The sequence below is a fragment of the Ochotona princeps genome, chromosome 6, assembly GCF_030435755.1.
Source record: "Ochotona princeps isolate mOchPri1 chromosome 6, mOchPri1.hap1, whole genome shotgun sequence".
Taxonomy (NCBI): Eukaryota; Metazoa; Chordata; class Mammalia; order Lagomorpha; family Ochotonidae; genus Ochotona; species Ochotona princeps.
Window position 1 is genome coordinate 46,110,452 of NC_080837.1, and position 20,566 is coordinate 46,131,017.

A 20,566-nucleotide genomic window follows, 5' to 3' on the forward strand; every position below is an offset into this window, starting at 1 on the left:
TATGTACCAAGTCAGGGTACATACTTCCTTTTTTCTGGATTTCTTTTCTTATGTAAGTAGAAATCCTAGTAACTTACCATTTAAAGTTCAAAGTTTAGGTCATTTCGCAATCTCTGTTCATTTCAAGCAATAGTTAACTGATTCTAGAAAATAGAAAATAGTTCAAATTCTACTCTCCTTAGCTATTTTCATATGCTTAAGAAAAGCATATTTCGGCTTTGGTCGCGACAAAACCAGTACACATTATGGAATGCCAGGGCGTGGTTGCCTGTACTGGATATGAATGCAGCACCCAACCAGCACACGTGAGATCCAGGAAGGAAGGGAGGGGCAGAACTGGCGGGGGGATTAAGGGGCTGGTTTCCTCGCCGGACAGCTACTCCCACCGGAGAGCGTGGGCTGGGATAGAGACAGACTAGACTATGCAAGGCTACAACACCTGTGCGCTGCATGTGGAATAGATCAGGGAAAAGCCAGGCTGGGCTGATTATTCCTGCTGGTGCAAGCATAAATTAGAGTGGGTGAGGGAGGTTTGGGCATAGCCGGCAGAAGCTGGCACTGGGGACTAATTCTGTCAAGTCAGCTAAAGAGTGCATAAACCGGGACAGAGAGACCTGGGAGGGAAAAAGTGGGTTCCCCCTTCTTGGGTCACTAGTCCCGTGGGAGGGCATGAAAACTAGGACCTGGGCTGGGATGGCTAGATAGAGAGGCACTCAACAACACCCGTGAGGGCTGGATGGTTGAGTTGGTTAGATAGAACTAAGCTTTAATACCCATTGACAAGTGCCAGAGCCAAATGGGATGGGGGACAGACTGGTCTTCTGCTACACATAATGGCAAACCAGGGGCGGGCCGGGTGAGGGTTATCGTGGGTCGCCCCAACTAGGCTGCAGCTCCCACTGGTTAGTGTGAGGACCGAGTACGTGCTGGGCAGAACCAGACTGGATTGCAACACCCATTGGATCCAGTGCAACTCGGGACTGAAAACAGAACCAACCCAGCAATTGCAACCACCAGCTGATCGGGGTGATGGACTGTGCCGGGCCCTGTGCTTGCTAGGAACATGCAAGAAACTAGTCTGGGAATACCTCAAAGTTTCTTTGGAGATCTCCCCAATCGAACTGCTGGACTCAGAACTCTAATCAAGAAAAGACAGAAGACAGAGCAGATCAATCATTCATCTCAGCTACATGTTAGCAGCGAAAAATGGGGCAAACGGAGACTTTATGATGGACCATATCAATCAGTGGACGACCTCATCGAGCGAAACTGGCAGCGATTCATAACTGGAGAACTATTAACACCACTCCAGCACATATCTCAGAGCATGCCCCACATCCGGGACTCGGGGTGGGCGGGAAACTGGGTGGGGCTTCTCCCTTCTACCTCAGATACAAGATGGAAACAACATGGACATAATAGTATTGCCCACTTCCCTATCCCCCTGAACCTTTTGTTTTTTTTTTTCTGCTTTTTCTTTCTTTAACTGTAATTAACTATGAAAAGATTGTCAACAACAACACAATAAAATAGATTATAAAAAAAAAGCATATTTCTTGTTACTTAGTGTTGTTAATATTATAAGCTTAGCTTTCTATTTTAGCTTCAAATTTGGTAGTTTCCCCTCACCAAATGCCTGCAATGGTTCTATACAGTTTTCCCACTGGAGTCATCACTGCTGCTCCCCAGGGTCTGCATTGGCAGGAAACTGGAGTAGGGAGCCAGAAGCAGACCTCGAGGCAGGATCTCTGAGACGGGCTGCAGGTGTCTGAACTGGTGGCACATTATTATGCCAAATGGTGGCACATTATTATGCCAAATGGTGGCACATTATTACGCCAAAAGGCTGGCTCTAGCTTTCCTACTTGTTTTATTTGGTTTGTTTCATTAAAAGTGTGCATCAAGATTTTAAATTTTGAATAATTCAGGTAATCTTTATATATGTTTTGGTTACTCATGTGCTTAGAGATGTGTGATATGTTGACACTGCTTGGCAAGCTTTTGGGTGTTTTTTGGGGGAGGTCTTCAATAGCACTTGATAAAAGCGCTTTCTTTCTCCTCTATTGATTTAGAAAATAGGAAGTGTATCTCTGCTCTCAATGCTTGTTTCCTTAAATTACCTACCTACCATCTATCTATTTTACACACACACACACACACACACACACTCAGTATTGTCTATGCCCACAGCCCCTGGCTCCTGGCTGCTGGCTCCTGGCTTTGGACTGGCTCAGTCCTGGCTATTGTGGCCATTTGGGGAGTGAAACAGCAAATGGAAGCTCTTTTTCTACACCAAAATAAACTTAGTTTTTAATTCTGTCTTTCCTTGAGCCTTTGGAAACAGCCTCGTATTGTTAAGGCTGAGGAAATTGCCCACTAAAGGAAAAATGTCACTGAATTTTATGGATTTGTTTTGGCTTAATAAGCAAAATCAAATGATAAACCCAAGATGAAAATCACAGGTTATTTTAAGGTGTTGACATCCATGAACATCACTTCAAAAGTAGTAATTGGCTACTTTTCATCTCCACTCAGTTGAGGCAGTTGATTTGTTTTCTGACCACCTGCATTTTTTTCTGTTAGGAACCACCAAATGAATGAAGCTAAGATTGAAGGGTTAATCTGTGGTTATAGGTTCTGCTCACTAGGGGGCACTCTAGGCTCCACCAGAAATGACATTTTGGGGATTTTGGAGTGGAACCGTTTGACCAGACAACATATAGCACTCAAAGCACAGATGGCAAAGGAAAGGGTATGTTTGTGTGCAATTCATCTCAAGTTTCAACTCTTTGTTTCTACACAATAATTCAGAAAGCTGGAGCCCATAGCTCTAGAACTGCATTGTGAGGCTGATTCTCTGAGTTAAGAGAATTTGGATTTTAACGGGCATTGTGAACGTGGAAGCTCAATAGACAGCATCAGCATCATCTGTTCAAGTTTTACTTTATATTATTAGAAGTTCCCAAACTCACTGTCCTAAAAGATCACTCCTATATCCCAGATGTTGAACCTTTTCATGTATCCTCATGGAGACCAGAAAGAAAAATATTAAGTAGAGGGAAAGAAGAAAGGATAAGGAACAAAAACAGAAGAGCAAAAGGAATAAAACACTGTTTGATTTGGCTGGCCATGTGTGGCCAGGTCACCATCAGCTATGTGGGTTGCAGGGTGCGTGTGGACGGGGTTGGATAAAAGAAGGGAAGAAGTAGAAATTAAATTAGGGCAGATATCATGTACATATTTCATTTTTTTAAAAACATTTACTCTTGTTAAACCCATTTTCTAAGTAGATGATGAACATTTATCATGAGTTTTTGAAACTGCTGATTTCAGGAATTTGCATTTGGAGTAGGAATTTGGCCAGGTCAGAAGAACTCTGGTGAAGACTTCTGTTACCACACTGGCAAGCCTGGCTTTGATGCCTGGCTCCTAATTCCAGCTTCTTGCCAGTACAAACCTTGGGAGGTGTCATCACGGCTCAAGTGATTGAGTTTCTGTCAAACATGTGGGGATCCTGGACTGCATTCTAGGATACAGGCTTCAGTCTAATCCAGTCTATCCATGGACTTTGCAGACATTTGGGGAGTGATCCAGTGCATGGGAACTCCCTACGTCCATCAATCTCTTTCTGTCACTCTGCTACTTAAATAACTAAAAGATTTGAAAGTTGTATTTACTACTTCAGCAAACACAACAAGCCATTCAGTATTACCAAATGCATGCTATTTTCATACTATTCAATTCTAGGTCTACATGGTTACTTCCTTTTCTGATAGTTCAAAACTGCTTAAACCTGTCAAGACATTGATTTTTTTTCCTGTAGTACTTACTGTCCATCTTCTTTACATACTTTCCCACACATTTCTGTTCTGTAAGCTGTTTAAGAGTTAATAGCTTATATCCTGAAACACTGCCCCCTGCACTGTTCACACCTGCAATGTTGGAGCTGATGTTGTGTAGTTTCACTGGACCCTGGTGGGTGGAGTTTCTTGCTATGATGAATGACAGAGCTCAGATGTTAATGGCTCTCTGAATATCTCAGAACCTAGTGACTGTAAGAGCAAATTCTGCATCCAAGACTTGCTATCCAGCACAGCAACAGCAAGAACTTCCTGACAACCAGGCAAGGAGTCATGGAGAGAAGCCTGGGGACTCTGCTAGGGCTTCTGTTGGTTCACATTTTCTGTGAGTTTGGACTGCATAAGAGGGAGTTAAGGATATGGGAGGAAGGGTATGGGAAGCTGAACAAGGCTCTGACACCGTCCTACCCTCTCATGGATGTTTCCTGGGGTATTTTACAGGTTTTGAAACTGCGTCATTGATACATCAGTAAGATCGTTTGTGTTTTATTTTCCTTTGCTAGCAGGCATAAGAGGCCTGGAGGTGAAGCAGAGTCCTTCAATGTTGAATGTCCAGAAAGGAGCCAGCCCTACCTTGAACTGCAATTTTTCAACTTCGGTGAGAAGTGTCCAGTGGTTCCAGCAAAATCCTGGGAGTGGCCTGACCAGTCTTCTCGTCATAGCTTTAGGGACAAAGGAGAATGGAAGGTTGAAGTCAACCATTAATTCCCAGGAGCGCTACAGCACCCTCCACATCGCAGACTCCCAACTGGCTGACTCAGGCACCTACTTCTGTGCAGCAGAGGCACAGTGCTCCCAGGTCACCTGCTGCCTGCACCCAAACTGCAGCTGGGCCTGCAGCTCCACCCCTATCTGAGAGTCATGTAGCTTCTGCACAGCATTTGCACAGCTGTGGGTTCTCTGATTGATGTTGAAGCACTTTCATCCTTACCAAATTAGACATTTCAAGGCTTAGTTCACTTAATTCTCATATACTTTTCCTCCTGAAAAATCACTGTATAGGATAAAAAAGGCTCTAGTATGGAACCAAGGAGTAACTGATAAAGATGTCAAGATCCCATGTATTGTTACATCAGACATCCTGCCAGATCATACGTAAGTTACATGCAAATTACTGTGCTGAGAAGGACTTGGAAAAAAAATACATAGTGACCAAGAAATAGAAAAATCCCAGTGCCTTAGTTAATTGTAGATAGTTCAATTTTCTAGGAAATGAGTGTGTGAAACATATATGTGCACATACATGGTGCATTAAAATACTTAACGTTGGTGAATGTCAGGCTTTCTATTTAGTTTGCTACATGCATGAGCTAAGGACTGACAAAAGCTCCTCACTTTTTAAATAATTAAATGTGATGTTATATAGTCTTAGTGAGAGTCTGAGTTCACTTGATTATTGAATTAGGAGGTAGGGTAGTATTCCCACTCAGTAAGTCTGACGTCGGAACATTCACTGAGTTATGTGTTACAGAAGACTCCAGAGTCACAACAAGCACCTAAGCAGTACTGATTTAATCAACACAAGTGCTTACATACTGCATTGTTAGAACTGTCCTTTCTGGTTTTTGTTTTCTGAATAGCACCTTACAAGGAAGAACTCATTGAACTTCTCATTTTGTTATATTAAAACCCATGGGTTTTTTTGCATTTTGAATGAATTTGTTACCTATGAGTTTATAACATCTTTTAAGGTCTGAAAAACAGATCAGACAACTTCCACTACCGCTTTAAAGGAATCCACACAAATGGAGACTTCTGACACCCCAAACCCAAATTCAAGCATGCAGCAGTTCAGTGACAGCACATAGGACTCCAACCTTGCGAGGTATTGTACATTAATGCATAAATGGTGACTAGGAAAGAGACACACCATGAGAAGTCAGATGAAACCACATGAGCAGGCGCCAGTGAGGCAGGGAGCACAGCCAGCCTCTTGGGTTAGGCCCATATAGTGGCAAACAGCGGCTTCAGCCTCAGGAGGGATTCAGTTGCTTGTTTAGTGCCCTGTTTCTGCTGTCTTGACATTCTTAAAAAAAAAAAAATTTATTTTCACTAGGAAGGCAGATGTACAGAGAAAAGGAGAGACAGGAAGAGAAAGATCTTTCATCCACTGGTTCACTCCCCAAGTGGCTGCAACAGAAAGAACTGAGCTGATCCAAAGCCAGGAGCCAGGAGCTTCTTCCAGGTCTCTCATGGGGGTGCAGAGTCCCAAGGCTTGGGCCATCCTCTACTGTTTTTCCAGGCCACAAACAAGGAGAGAGATGGGAAGTGGAGCATCTGGGACATGAACTGGCACCCATATGTGATCCTGGCACTTACAAAGTGAGGACTTTAGCCACTAAGCCATCATGCCAGGCCCTGGTTTGATGTTTTTGATAGTTTTATCTTTTAACTAAAGCTTAAAATTAAGTTCATACTTACATGAAACTGATTTATAAGAAGAGCTAGATAGCTTTGAAAAATTTACTCCATTCAGCATATCAAGCTTTGATTCAGCCAAATTTATTTCAAGCTTATTTATCAGATATTAATGCAAGTATTATAGTATATAAAATGTTCTTCAGAGTCCCGTATCAATTATGTCAGCAGAAATATTCGTTTCAAATTGGAAATGATGAGAAATTCTGTTTGCAGTCTTGAATTTGTCTGGAGCATCTGAAATTGCTTTTAATGACAGTGCTTGGAAATGAAGCTGCTGAAAGTATCAATTTTTATGACATAATAAACTAATTTTCAGAAATGTGAGATAAAAAATCCTACTATTAGGATATATTAATAGATTACTCATAGGTTACATAAATTATGACATGAACATGCTTTTAACAATTTATAAATTTATGTTGTTACTTCTATGTCATAAATCTCACTGTGTTTTGTCAGCACTATTTTTAAATAGAGATTTCTATTTATTGCCTTATAGCATTTTTTCCTGCATTTGAACAAGAGTCCAAATTTTAATTTTGCGCTATCATAAATAATGTAGCCAGTCATGGCTGGACATCTTCAACTCCCAAAGCTAAACTTAGAAGGAGAGAGCTAAAAGCCAGAGAACCATCAAGCTGTTTGAGAATGTAACTTTGCTTTACATATTTGTAAACTCACATCATTTTTTGGTTCTCCAAGTTGCTGAGTCATTTTCCCCTAAAACAAGCCAATGGAATGATATAGATTTCAATATATAAAATATAACTTCAGAAAGATGTGTTCTGCTTATCCATAGTTCATACACAGAGTTCAACTCCATATTATTAGCTGTGGTTTTTCTCCATTCCATCTTCCTATAGAGTAGGGTTTTCTTGATACGTTATCCATAATCTATGATTTAGGAAAAGTGAAAAATCTAGATGTGAACTCATCCCAGGGGTCGTGTTTCCATTTCTGAAGAGTTCCAAGGATTTGTTAGGGGTAGCTTCAGATACACTAGTTCTAACATGGACGCGGTAATGATCTTGGCATTTCATGATACAGGACAAGTTCTCCCAATTTGCATAGTTTCATGTTGCATAATCCAGTTCTCAATAAACATCTATCCTGTTAAATAATTTAAACAAATGTTAGAGATAAACAAACCCTTAGAAATCCTTTGGTTCAAATTAATTTACAGGGGCAGAAACTATACCTAGATGCCAGTTATGAATCCAGAAGTAAATGAACCAGTGGAAAAAAAACTAGATTTCCTTGCTTTGTCAGTAGCATTCTTTCCTTTGTCACATTCCTGAAGTACCGTATTTGCTGAATAAGGAGAACCTGTCTGATGGAAACCAAGTCACTTTGATCTGCACTTTGGGTCTGGAAAAGCCTCATCCAGTCAGTTTGGTCATCAGAACCAGTGTTTTAATGTATACCATTTAACATTTTGACAAGGAAGGGCACTCAGTCTGACTCATTGCTATTCTGCTAGTAGTAAATCAGCTCATCAGAGACTTGTAGGCGTGAAGCAAACGTGATGGTGCCACCCTTAACCCTCAGGTACTTTATGAGTAATTTTCCTAAAAATGGCAATGTACACTTGTTATTCCAGGTGGACACCCCTTAAAAGAAGAATGAAAACACAGTGTATATAATTTAGTATGTTATCAGCAAAAATAGTAACTGGGAATGGGAGACTAAGGAGCACGTTGTCCCCACGCAGCTGACAGACCACAAAGGTGCTGGAAAAGTTTTCCCAGGTCAGTGCTTTGCAACGAGTCAGGTAATATTCAAGGAGTTCATTCAAGAGTTGGGGATTCTGTGGTGATACTTGTGTTGTAGTGATTATATGGAACTATGCTCTGCACGAATGGTCATATTCAGACCATTACATTCAGCTGGTGTTGTCGTAACACAAAAGGGCAAGTGTGAAGTCTAGTACTACTCCTAAGTGGGAAGAACAATGAAGACATATAAGCCTTATTCATGTTCACGAACTGTGTGTGGATGGTTTGGGGGCAACATGGTGTATTAGTGAATATCCTTTCTAAGTACAGAGAGAAGACTGACTTTCAAAAGTCTGTGGGGAAATGGGAATTAAATGTATTTTTGTATAAGAAAAATTAGAAATTAATGTATAGTCTTTTTTGTAATACCCAGTTTACATGTACTTTTTGAATATTCCCTGGTATTAACCTAAAATATCTCTGTTAAAGAAGAGAGAAATTTGTCTAATGAAGAATTTGAGAACTCAAATGTATAGATGAGAGAATAGAATAGAATAGAATAGAATAGAATAGAATAGAATAGGGACTTTTCTACGTGTAAAACTACACATTCACATGCAATTATGTAATGAAATGAGATTCTTCATAACAACTGTCTTTACTCCTTACTGTTGTGAAATATGAATGAGAGGTTACGTATTTTCTCACTCCACAGAGTAACGAGAGGCTTCCACTTCCAGGAGTGAGAGTCTTAGCTTTCAGGGACAGGATCTTGTTATTCTCCTGGTTCAGTCTCCTATTTGTGCTGACCTCATTCAGGTCACCCCAGGTTTACTTCTACAGAGATGCCAGGAAGGGTAGTTAACAATGAGATGACTCCAGGGCTTCACAGAATGTATAGACTTTAGCAATAGCTTGGGAAAAGACTATTGCAGTGAGTTCAGGAGAAAACAGGTGTGCATTCTAGGGCAGCAATGGCCAAAGCACCAGAAATCCAGTACAGGCAGATTGTTGGCTCTGTAGAGGGATATCCACTAAGGTCTTGATCAGTCACTGCCTTTAGGCACATGTCTTTTTTTTTAAATTAAATTTATTCATTAATTACATTGTGTTGTAATTACATAGAATCTGGGATTCTCCCCCCACGCTCCCCCCCATGGTGGGTTCCTCCACCCCGCTGCATAACCATAGTTCAAGTTCAGTTGAAATTCCCTCTTTGCAAGTATTTTAGGCACATGTCTTTTTAATGTCATCCGTTTTGGCATCAGAAAATGAAAGTATCCCAAAAGCAAACACATGGAATGTCTTTTTTTGAATCCCCAACCTGATGATTTTTGAGAATCTCTACACTTTCATTCATCATTTGGCAGAATACAAGCTCAACAGCAATTGAAAAGAATTTCTTAGGAGTATGTCGGTTTTCTTATCATGAATCAGCTCAATCTAAAAGTCAATTGTTCCTTAAGTTTGCCATGGTAATATCTCCTGGGATGGTCATTGGGGTTTAGTCTTTTGCTTTTTATCACGGTCATATTTACTGAAGGAAAACTCCCTATTTTGGCTGTTGGTACTGTCTATTTCCTGGCACTAGCAAGGGAATGGGAAAGACCAGGTTGTGGCAGCAGAATCTGAGATACCACACATTTGAAATGCTGAGTTGTCTTCTCTCATTCTGACCTTTGCTTGCATGCTCTTTTTTTTTAATTAATTACATTGCATTGTGTGACACAGTTTTATAGGTACTGGGATTCCCCCCACCCCTCCCGAAACCCTCCCCCCATGGTAGATTCCTCCACCTTGTTGCATAACCACAGTTCAAGTTCACTTGAGATTCTTTCATGCTTGTATGCTCTTTTAAGACTTTTTTCTGTGATAAATTAGGCTTGAAAAAAAAGATATGATTCTTCTTTTCTATGACAGTCAGCCATGTTTTCTTCATTTCAAACATGTATGCTCAGTCCATCTTGAAATAAACTTCAATAACTTCTACTTATTTCCAGCAAAGACTCAGAAGTGTGCATAAGTATCAATCATTGTCTTAATATAATTACTGTGCATTTAGTCTCTGATTTAAGACCTACTCGCTTTGATGTACTGCTACTTTCCTACTTAGAAATTTCTCTAGATTAAAACATTTCACTCAGTGGGTTCAGTGGTGAGAGATGTGACCACAAGATGGCAGTGTGCCTCAACTGGTGTCGAGTAAGAAGAAACCAAGATTTAAGGCAGATAAAACACGTTTTTTTCTAATTGGCTGGGTAGACAGGGTAAATGACACACCAGGTTTGTTAGAGAAAAGTCGAGTTGAAGTTAGAAGTAGATCTCCTGAGTGGAAATTACAGGTCTACGGTTGATCTTCACTAGAAAAAACAATGAAGACATCCATTGTAATTTCATTCGTGTTCTTGTGGCTGCAGGTGGACTGTGAGTTGAGGTTTTAATTAATCAATTAATTTAAAGAATGAAGCATCTTGGTGAAAGTTTTTTTTTGTCAATCTAGGGAGAAATCTGGCTGTATTCAGATTTCTTCCACTTACTGTTGGAAGGAAAAATTCTGGAGAATCATGCTGATTTTTTCTTTCTGCGCAGGGATGAGCCGAGGAGAGAACGTGGAGCAGCGGCCTTCTACCCTGAGTGTCCAGGAGGGAGGCAGCTCCATTATCAACTGTACCTATTCAGACAGTTCATCAGACTATTTCCCATGGTATAAACAAGAACCTGGGCAAGGACCCAAGTTCATCATAGACATTCGCTCCAATGCAGAGATAAAGAAAAATAAAAATCTCACTGTTTGGTTGGATAAGAAGGCCAAGCATGTCTCCCTGCACATCGCAGCCACCCAGCTCGGGGACTCAGCTGTCTACTTCTGCGCAGCGAGTGCACATTGCTCCCCAGGCACCTGCGTCCTGTACCCAAACCTGTGACTGGGGCAGAGCCTCAACTCCTTTGCTTCTTCAAATTAAGATCCCTTTGTGGAATGTGATATCACAGATGACAGCCTAATCTGCAGTGCCACAAATATTTGTCCCTAAGAAGTATGCTATGATAAGCAATGGGTCCTTATTGTTTGTCGCATTGTCCAGCAATACCATGAAGGCACTGGGTTATTTTTACATCCACACTTAAATAATAGTTAACCATAGTTACCGCATCTATAATCAGCTATCCCAAGGAGATGTGTCAAATCATGTAGGACATTTTCCCCTCAGAGTCAGGCAGACAGACTATAGTAGATTTCTGTGGCTCACTTTGAATTCTACGTGAAATACTGGTAAAAATATAAGTTCAAACGTTGATGGCTGAGTGATCCAACTCTGGTATCTAATTTGGCCTTTATGAACAGACTTGGCTGTCCAGGCCAAATCAAGAATAAAATGAGACTGTCAGAACTCAATGAAGTCAATTATGGGAGACTTCATTTTTAACTTTTTAACAAAGAGACATTAACTTCCTTTTTGCAGCTGTTTGTTCTCAAAAGATGGCCCTTGACACGTGTTGGAATTGAGTATGGATATTGTTATACCTGCAGGTAGAGAGCACACACCATTTCCACATCTTGAATTGTGCACAGAATCCATTCTATACAGAACTTTAAAACAGGCGTCAACTTCCCATTTCCAACACAGATGCAGTAGCCAAACATAGGGGTTGGTCAGTTCACCAATTTTCCTTTCAAGACAACTATGCTAATTTTCAGACTTTATTGCAATTAAATAGAGAGTCAGTCAATTCAAAAGCAACTTCGGGGTGGGTGGGACTCTTGAAGAGTGCAAAGAAAAGTTTGACGTGATACTCTCCAGCTTGCTACACCAGGAAATCTCTGCTTCCTGTTCCAGCTCTGCAATAGCAGAGCTCATAGCCCTCTAGTTCTTTCCTGTCCCTGGCAGGCTGACTTGGCAGTGCAAAGGTCTGGAACTAAAGAAGAACAAGATATTTTCTATCTTGGAGAAGAACTAAAATATGTTGGTCTCCAGCCTTCTCCTGGTGATCCTGTCTTCACTGTGGCTGGGTAGGAATGGAGCCAGCGGGAACGGGCCTCCTCCAAGACCTAAGGTCTGAAGGTTCAGGAAGCACTTTATGGGGACTTTGGGAAAGAACGGTATCGGGTTATGAACATTGAATCTCATCATCTTATGCCACCCTTCCTTAAACTTTCTGATTCTTTTTACTTTCAGGATCAGGTATCGCTCAGAAGGTAACTCAAGCCCAACCAGCAATACTGGTGCAAGAGAAAGAACCTGTGACCATGGATTGCACATATGAGGTCAGTGCTACAAGCTACAGTCTCTACTGGTACAAGCAGCCCAGCACTGGGGAGATGATCTTCCTTATTCGCCAGGACTCCTACGGCCAGCACAATGCAACACAAGGCCGCTACTCACTGAATTTCCAGAAGGAAAGGAAATCCATCAGCCTTATCATCTCCACTTCACAGCTGGAAGACTCAGCTGCGTACTTCTGTGCACTGAGAGATGACACTGTGAGAGGACTCTTGTAGGGAGTTACACAAAAACCCTCAAAGTCTCTTTGAGACATCAGCTGCTAGGGTGCCTGAGGTGGAGACTCACCATGCCCGACAGGATGTGGAAGGGCTGTGGCAGCACAGCTGTTGGGGGTGGAGGGAGAACACCTTGTCGCTGAAGACATTTCTCCAGGTTCATAGAGTGTGTCCAGAGTTACCATTTACCAGAACATTCCAATCCCTGAACCTTGGACCTGAAGTTAGACATGCAGAACTTAAGAGAAATTATGGAGGGGAATGTAAAGAATTTCCTATTTGTATATTAGATTGGACAATAAGAATTGGTTAAGTTCATATATACATGATGAAAAAGTCAGTAAAATTTGGGTGAGTAATTGGATTATCAGTTCGAATTGATTGACAAATGCTTAATGAATATGTATTATATTAATTATATTCTATTATGTTATAGGCACTGTTTTAAATAAGAGAGGCCTTGGAAGCACTCTTTGTTTTCTGTTTTAAAAAAACATTGTGGAGGTGGGAGGGTGAGAATGTGTGCAAGACACAGGGTAGAGTATCACTATGCTCCTAAATATGTATTGTAAAATGCATGAAATTTATTGTGTAAATGAAACAATAAAAATTTAAGAACATAAGAAGGAAAACTCAGAAAAGTCATACACATGGAATCCTATTGTTTCATATTGTTAATTGAATTAATTTGTTTAGGCTTGTCTTCTGTAGGTGAAAGTGCTTGCATTTGCTTTCCAAAAGTACCTAGCATATAACAGATTTCATAGCAAGGAATTATTTCATCTTTTCCACATTGCTAGCAGGCCAAAGCTCGATTTCCATATTGCTGGTTTTTTCACCCTTCTTCAGCTTTGTCCATGATGTAACTGGTAATCAGTAGCTCTTAAAAGGGCAAATAGCAATCTCTCATATAGAGATGCAAACCCTTTGTCCAGAAACTAATCACCATTTTGGTGCATTAAACTGACTCTCCTTTTCTCTACATGCTTCTACTTTTTCAGTTTAGTTCTATTGATGTATTTGCTAAATCCCATTCCAGAAAGAGTTTTCAGAGTAAATTGCATTGCTTGTTAGGGTAACTCACAACTCTCTGGTACTTTTTCCACATTTAAAAAAAATAATTCTTGCACTTTTCTTCAGTATAAATGTTAAAAATTCTGTCCAATTTCCTCATGTTAAGAACTTCCTATTAAAACAAAACATTGAAAGCAATAAATCATAATTTTTTTAAATGTTATAAAAATATTACAATATCTTTCAGGAAAAACCTGTTTTTCTTAATTCATTAGGGGAACTTTTATGTTCTTCATGTGTAGACACTCAGGCCTGTTATACTCAGTCAAGAGTTCGTGAACCAAACATGTGTTTTCAAAGATTTATTTATTTTTATTAGAAAGTCAGATATACAGAGAAGAGCAGAGACAGAGAGGAAAATCTTTTGTCTGTTGATTCATTCCAAAGTGGCTGATCTGAAGCCAGGAGCCAGGAGCTTCTTCCAGGTCTCCTATTTGGATGCTGATCTGAAGCCAAGAGCCAGGAGCTTCTTCCGGGTCTCCTATTTGGATGCAGGGTCCGAAGGCTTTGTGCCATCCTCGACTGCAGGACTGTCAGGATTAAAACCGGTGCCCACAAGGGTTTTCTGGTGTGTGCAAAGCAAGGACTTTAGCCACTAGGCTTATAGCGCTGAGCCCAAACCGAACCTTTTTATTTTCCCTGATTTCCTCCTTCCAACTCTAACCAGTTTCCATTTTCTTGTGCCCTAAAATTTGGATAGTAATGATTAGTTGATAACATGACTGTATGTTGTTACTTCCTCTTATATTTGCATCTGGAAAACAAATGTGTAGAATAGAATTTTTAAGGTAAACATCTTTTAAAGTTTGTATAAATAATTTTTAGTTGTCAAAGTGTGCACGTAGCATAAATACCAGCTTAAGTATACAGTTCCATGTTGTTGGATAAGTATACAGTTCCATGTTGTTGGATCTATTTTCACTCTTACACAACTGTCTTTGCCATTCATTTCTGTGTGCTGAATTGTTTGCTCACAACTAGTGTCAGTCACTCCAACCTACCTTACTCTCTCTCCATGCATGTGAACAGAAATTTACCGTGGATTTTCCAGAATTTCTTTCTAGTATAAATCTATACCAGATTCTGAGAAGGGGCTTTCAGATGGACGAAGAGTTAGATGAGCCTAAATAGTAACTAGGCCTGAATTGCTTGCTTGTTGTGGATCCGAGTGTTACATCGTGACACTGAGGTCATGGAGGTCTTTCATCTGAGTATCTGGAGAGCGGTCTCCAGGAAACCCAATGAGATGAGTTTCCATCTATATGACAAGTTTCCTGGAGGGTAGGTCTCCTTAGAGTTTAGCAGGAGTATTTACCTGCTTTGTGAAACTTGAACTTTACCTCAGTGTCATTGAAATAGTGAAGGATAAGATACTGTTTCAAATCATCCCAGAGGTATTCTGTGGATGGTGTGTGCTCTGTCTGGGCCTCATAGCTTTCTCCTTTCAATAATGATGTAACTCAGAAACATTTGACTTCAATAGTGTTGCTTTTTCTCATGAAAAATTCTTATTAGCAAAATAGCAGTCTTTAGCATCTTATTTAAATTTTAACTGTTTCCCAGAAGTTGTACATAATTATTAGGGTACCATGGGTTTTTCTTAAAATTTTATTTTTGATGATGTTTACACAGTTAATTAGGGTGAGAAGGCTGGAGGGTTAGGGGAAAGTAAGTGAGACCATTGTTTCTGCATTTTCTTTTTTATTTTTCCTGTGCCTGAGGGAAGGGAAGAGACAACGGGAAAAGGCACACCCAGCCTCCCAAACACCTCAACACCCCTGATGGGGAACAGCCACCCAATGTCATCCCAGGGTCCCTGGTGTGGAGCATGCTCCAACGGTTCTGCTTGGTTTCAATACTTCAGAAATGCTATCAGTTTTGCCATTCCAAGGATGAGGAAATCCTTCCAAGATCCAATGGCTGACACTGTCCACCTAAGATAATCCATTTGCCTGGATATGCGCTCTCAACATTCGGCTGGGGTACTTGACCAATCTGCTCTGCCCTTCTCCCCCTGCCACAGTATCAGATGCCCTCTGAAGACTCCAATGGACTGCTGTATCTTACATGTGCATCTGGGTATGCTGCCCATCACTCCACCCCAGTCACTGAGGTGGACCAGCTCTGATACATGCACTCCACGGTCAGACCACAGATCCTGTAATTCTCCCCATGGTTGGAGTTCTGAGTTCAGAGGTTCACTTGGGGGAATCCCTGAAGAATCCTTGTCTGAAGTGATCCCAGACCTGACTCTCCCCTTAACCCAGTACACATGCAGGTCAACAGGAGTTGAAACCCTGCCCAGCCTGGGCTGCCCGCTATCTGAGCTCTTATGCTCACCAGTGAGAGCAGTAGTCCAGCAGGAGAGGCCCCTGCTCCTCCCTCTAATGGGCTGGTATGCAACAGTACCCCCGTCCCACTCCAGTTATCACGTGTGCTTGTATGTGCTTAGGCCCAGTCTGGCACTGCCTGCCTCACCTCAGCACTTGTTGGAGGATGCTATAGCCTGGCATGGCCTGGCCTACCCCCAGTTCCAGCTCATGCTGGTGGGTGCTTCAGTCCAGCCCAGCCCAGCCCAGCCCAGCCCGTCCAGCCACCAGGCCTGGCACTAATGTGAACTGGCTGGTGTTGCAGCCTGATCTGGACTGTCCTGCATCTCGTCCTGGTTCTTGAATCTGCCAGTGGGTGCTATGGACTGGCCTAGCCTGGCCTTTCCCCGGGCAGGTACTTTGAGTTCAGCTTTTTTATATTGTACATACAAATGAGGTCATGTGGTACTTGCATTTCTGCACGAAGATTATTTAATATAACAGAATGACATCCAGTTCTATCATGTTGTTGCAAGTGTCAAGTTTTCACCATTGTTTAAGGAGCAGTATACCATTGTGTATACATACCACCTCTTTTAATCCATCCGTTAGTGATGGAAACGTAGGTTGTTTTTCTTGGCTGCTGTCAATTGTGCCGTAATAAGCATGAAATGAGGATGTCTCTAGGACAGAGTGATTTAATTTGTTTCAAATACATACCCAGCCCTGCGATTGAGAGACCACAAGGCAGCTTTACTCTTACTGTTTTTTGAGAACCTACACACTATATTCCACAATTGGTTGGCCAAAACTACATTCTCTCCAACATGGATTGTTAAGGGGCTACTTTTTCTGCACATCTTTACCAGCATTCATTACCTTTTGTCTTTTTGATAACAAGCATTCTAACTGGAGTAAACTGCATCATCTTGTGTGGTTTTGATTTGTATTTCCATGATAATTAAAGATGCTTGCCTTTTTCTCCATATACCTGCAGGCTGCCTTCTGTCCTCATCTGAGCAAAGTCTATTCGGACCTACTGACTATTTTCAGAAGTGTATTTATTTATTTCTATTTGAGCAAAAGGCAGAGTGACAAAAATAGAGAAGGCAGGCACATAGACAGGTACATACTTCCATTGGCTAGCTGACACTTGCAACAGCCACACCAAAGCCAGGAATCAGCTCATCCTATCTGGATATCCTACATGGGTGGCAGGAACAAGAACTTGACTCATCACCTGCCACCTTCCCTGTGCACTAACAGCATGCTGAGTAGAAGCAGAGGCAGAATTTAATCCCAGCTACTCTGGGCATTCAAAGCAGTGGCTTGGAAGCATTGGTGGTATAGTGGTTAGCATAACTGTCTTCCAAAGCAGTAGCTTAACTCACTGTGTCACAACACCCATTTTACTTCCCATTTAAAAAAAACAAACTATTTAAAATCATTAAGTCAAATCTAAAATTATTTGAAATTAAGTTATTGAGTTATTGTGTTCCTTACATATTCTGATTATTAACCCCTTGTCAGATGGGGTGATAGTATTTTGGGATGAAAAATATAGTGACTTTTGGACCTTGGGGTTTGGGTGGATGGAGCTCCCAGCAGTGTGGTAGCTGCTGGGGGTACCTGAGTCACGTTGGACTCACTGTTTGCAGCCCTAGCTCCAGCTATTGCTGCCAAGCAGTCAGTGAATCCTGGGCTTGAGGGTAGCCAGAGTGCCAACAATGCCAGGTTTCACCTGCTGGCCGCCTGGTGACGAGCTCTGGAGTCTTCGTTGTATGGAATTACTGCCTAGGGACATCCATAGATAAGGCCACTGTACGAGTATATGAGGAATGAATCCTGAGGGACTCCCAAAGACAGGGCCACTGTACTTGCAGGCAAGTGAGGGGACTGAGAAGTGGAGGTTTGGAGGGGAGAGACTGGAGGATCTGTATGGATCAGACTGATACACCAGCCCAGATGGAAGTTCTGAGTAGGGCTTGTTATCATGGAACATTGCTGACCACCACATGCCAGTCCACATGAAACCTAGGGCTGGGGATCTGTCTAGAAGGGCTAGATCCCAGCAGTTGACTGAATGTTGGAACTGGGGTGGGTCACATAAGGTAGGGCCTTGACACTAACCAGCACATGAGAGAACCAGTTCCAGGGGTAGATTCTATGGGGGATATGTGGGCCAAACTCTGTGGAAATACAAGTCCTGCTGGTTAGCTCAAGAGTTGGAGTGGTGATGGGCTGAGCTAGATGTGACCATGGATCCTGCCATCACTCATGAGTACAGGGACCGAGAAGAGTCTGGGCAGGTCCAGGCTGCAGTACCTGCATGTGAACCCTAAAACAGAGTGTGGGGTGGGCCGGGCTGCAGCATTCTTCAGCTCATACAAGGCCAAGGTGGAATCAGGCAAGCTGGGCGAGGTAGCAAATGTGATGGTTGGTTTTGGAACGGGGAAAACTAGGCAGGGCCGTGCAAATCTTAGCTCACCAGCAAATGCAGAGACCAGGTTAGAGTGCATGTCATGCTGGTCTAGGTTATCATACCTACCAGTTTGCATGAGCCAGGAATGGGAGCAGACTGAGCAGTGCCAGGTTGCAGCACCCTTCAGTGAAAGGTGGGACTGGGGGCAGGCCGAGTTAGGCCAGGTTATAGCATCCAAAGGTAAGGGCCAAGACTGGTTAGAGACTATGCCAATCTGGGTCAGAGCAACCACTGGCACATGCACAAGATCTATGGCTGTGAACAGACCTGGATGGGGAGGTAAGGAGACACCCTGGCTGGGTTGTGGTTCCCGCTGGTGAGTTTGAAGGCTAGAGTGGAGGATGCTGTTTGGTCTGGATATGGCTGCAGTGTCCCTCAGCACAAGTGTGGACTGGTTCTGGGGTGCTCTAGACTGGGCTAGACTCCAGCACATACTTGCTTGTGAGAACCAGAGTAGGTGTAGGATGGGTTGGGTTGGGTCTCTGCCCCTGCTGAGCCATGTGTGAGCTGTGTCTGGGTGTGGACCAGGCTTGGCTGGACTGTAACACCCAACAGTAATGGTAACCAGAAGTAACCAGAAGGAGTGAAGGCCAGTAAGGAAAGGCCACTGTTCCTGCTAGAACGGGAGGTAGACTAAGTAGGGCTGGCACATAGATCCATCAGTGTACACAAGATCTGGCACTGGGAGAGGTTCTGATGGAGGAGCTTGGGCAACTCCTCTATCAGGAAACAATTTCTGCAGGTGAGCGCAAGAACTATGATAGGCAGCAGCCCGGACCAGGCCAGGTAATGGTACCCACCAGCATACATACAGTTTTGATGTATTCCTCAGTGCATGCTGTGTGTGCATTAGTTTCCACTTGAGCAAGCAATGTGGAAAATGCTTTACTAGAAAGTCTGTGATGAGGGAAAGGAGTCGAGGTTTCTGCCCGTCACAGCTTTGGATATAGTATGCAGGTACCTGCAGGAACAATGTGCACTCATTGCACAAAAGTACAGCTGAATCCCCAGGCTAGGTGGCTGTGATGTGCAGGGAGACGTGTTTGGTCTTTTCATCCAAGAAAACAGTGAGTCTTTGGACTTTTTTTTATCTCTACATTGGAGATAATGAGCTTGGGTCCCTGCCCAGGTTCTTGTTTATACCACAGGAAATAGTTTGATAAACTGTTTGATAACAGAGCTGCTTCCCTCTTGGACATTCAGGGTAGAAGGATGCTGTTTCATGTTCTCTCCTTGGCTCACCCCTACACAGAAAGAAAAAATCATCTTTTCTCTAGAATTTTTTCTTCCAACAGCAAGTGGAAGAAATCTGAATACATCCAGATTTCTTCCTAGACTGACCAAAAAAAACTCACCAAGGTACTTCATTCTTTAAATAAATAAAAATAAGCATACCTTAGAGACCATGAGAGTTGTCCTCAGATTTACAGGGACCTCTGTAAAACTGACAATTGACTGTTAAATTCGGTTGGGATGAGTCCAGGAAAATATCTCTTCCAGTTAAATCTTTGTCCACCAGGGGGTGCAGCGTCCTAACACAAACACATTTGCTGTGGGCGTTATAGGTCTGGATTTATCTTTTGACCTCTTTCATCATTGGATTCTGAGGCTTATTGAGAGCCTTATGGCTGTGATCCTTGAATGGCTCAACAAAACACTCAAAAATTCATAAATGAAAGTAAAAAGTCAATGACTTTGTATTTTCCTCTTGTATTTTCCTCTTGTCTGTTCATTGTGCATTGAGTTCTTATTTCAGTTTTCTGTTATATAAAAGCCTTTTACAAAATGGTTTTTTTATTCTAGCAAATCTCTCTTGCTCTGAACTTACTAGTATGAAAAAATTATTAGAACACTCCCCACACACCAGCATCGTCAATCCTTTCATTTCTTACTAACTTACCCAAGAGGACAGTTCATAATATGTAGCCTTGCTTTTGTTCTGTTGCACAGTGTGCAGTGAAGAGCAAAGGCATAGGAGCCAAATGAGTACCTGCTTCTGTGTGACCTTGGCCAGGAGTCAACTTTTCTTACTCTCAGTAGTAGCGGGGGATAAGCTAATTAATATACATGAAATTTTGATTCATGGTAAGCTTAGTTTGTACCATGAAGATATATAAGAAAATTGTGAAATCTCTTGTGTTCAGGGGAGGGAATTTTCCTTTTGAAGGTTAATCATTTCGCAGATAAGCAAGAAACAGAGTCTACGT

At 42.0% G+C, this 20,566-nt stretch overlaps 2 gene segments (V, D, J or C); both read left to right on the top strand.

Moving 5' to 3' along the window:
* Positions 1 to 10,285: 10,285 nt before the first annotated feature.
* On the top strand, positions 10,286 to 11,162 carry LOC118759230 (T cell receptor alpha variable 13-1-like). The segment is given in 2 exon segments: positions 10,286 to 10,420; positions 10,586 to 11,162. Coding segments are annotated over 2 exon segments (387 nt in total).
* Positions 11,163 to 11,723: 561 nt separating this feature from the next.
* On the top strand, positions 11,724 to 12,802 carry LOC118759229 (T cell receptor alpha variable 14/delta variable 4-like). The segment is given in 2 exon segments: positions 11,724 to 12,005; positions 12,172 to 12,802. Coding segments are annotated over 2 exon segments (372 nt in total).
* The last annotated feature ends 7,764 nt before the right edge of the window (positions 12,803 to 20,566 follow it).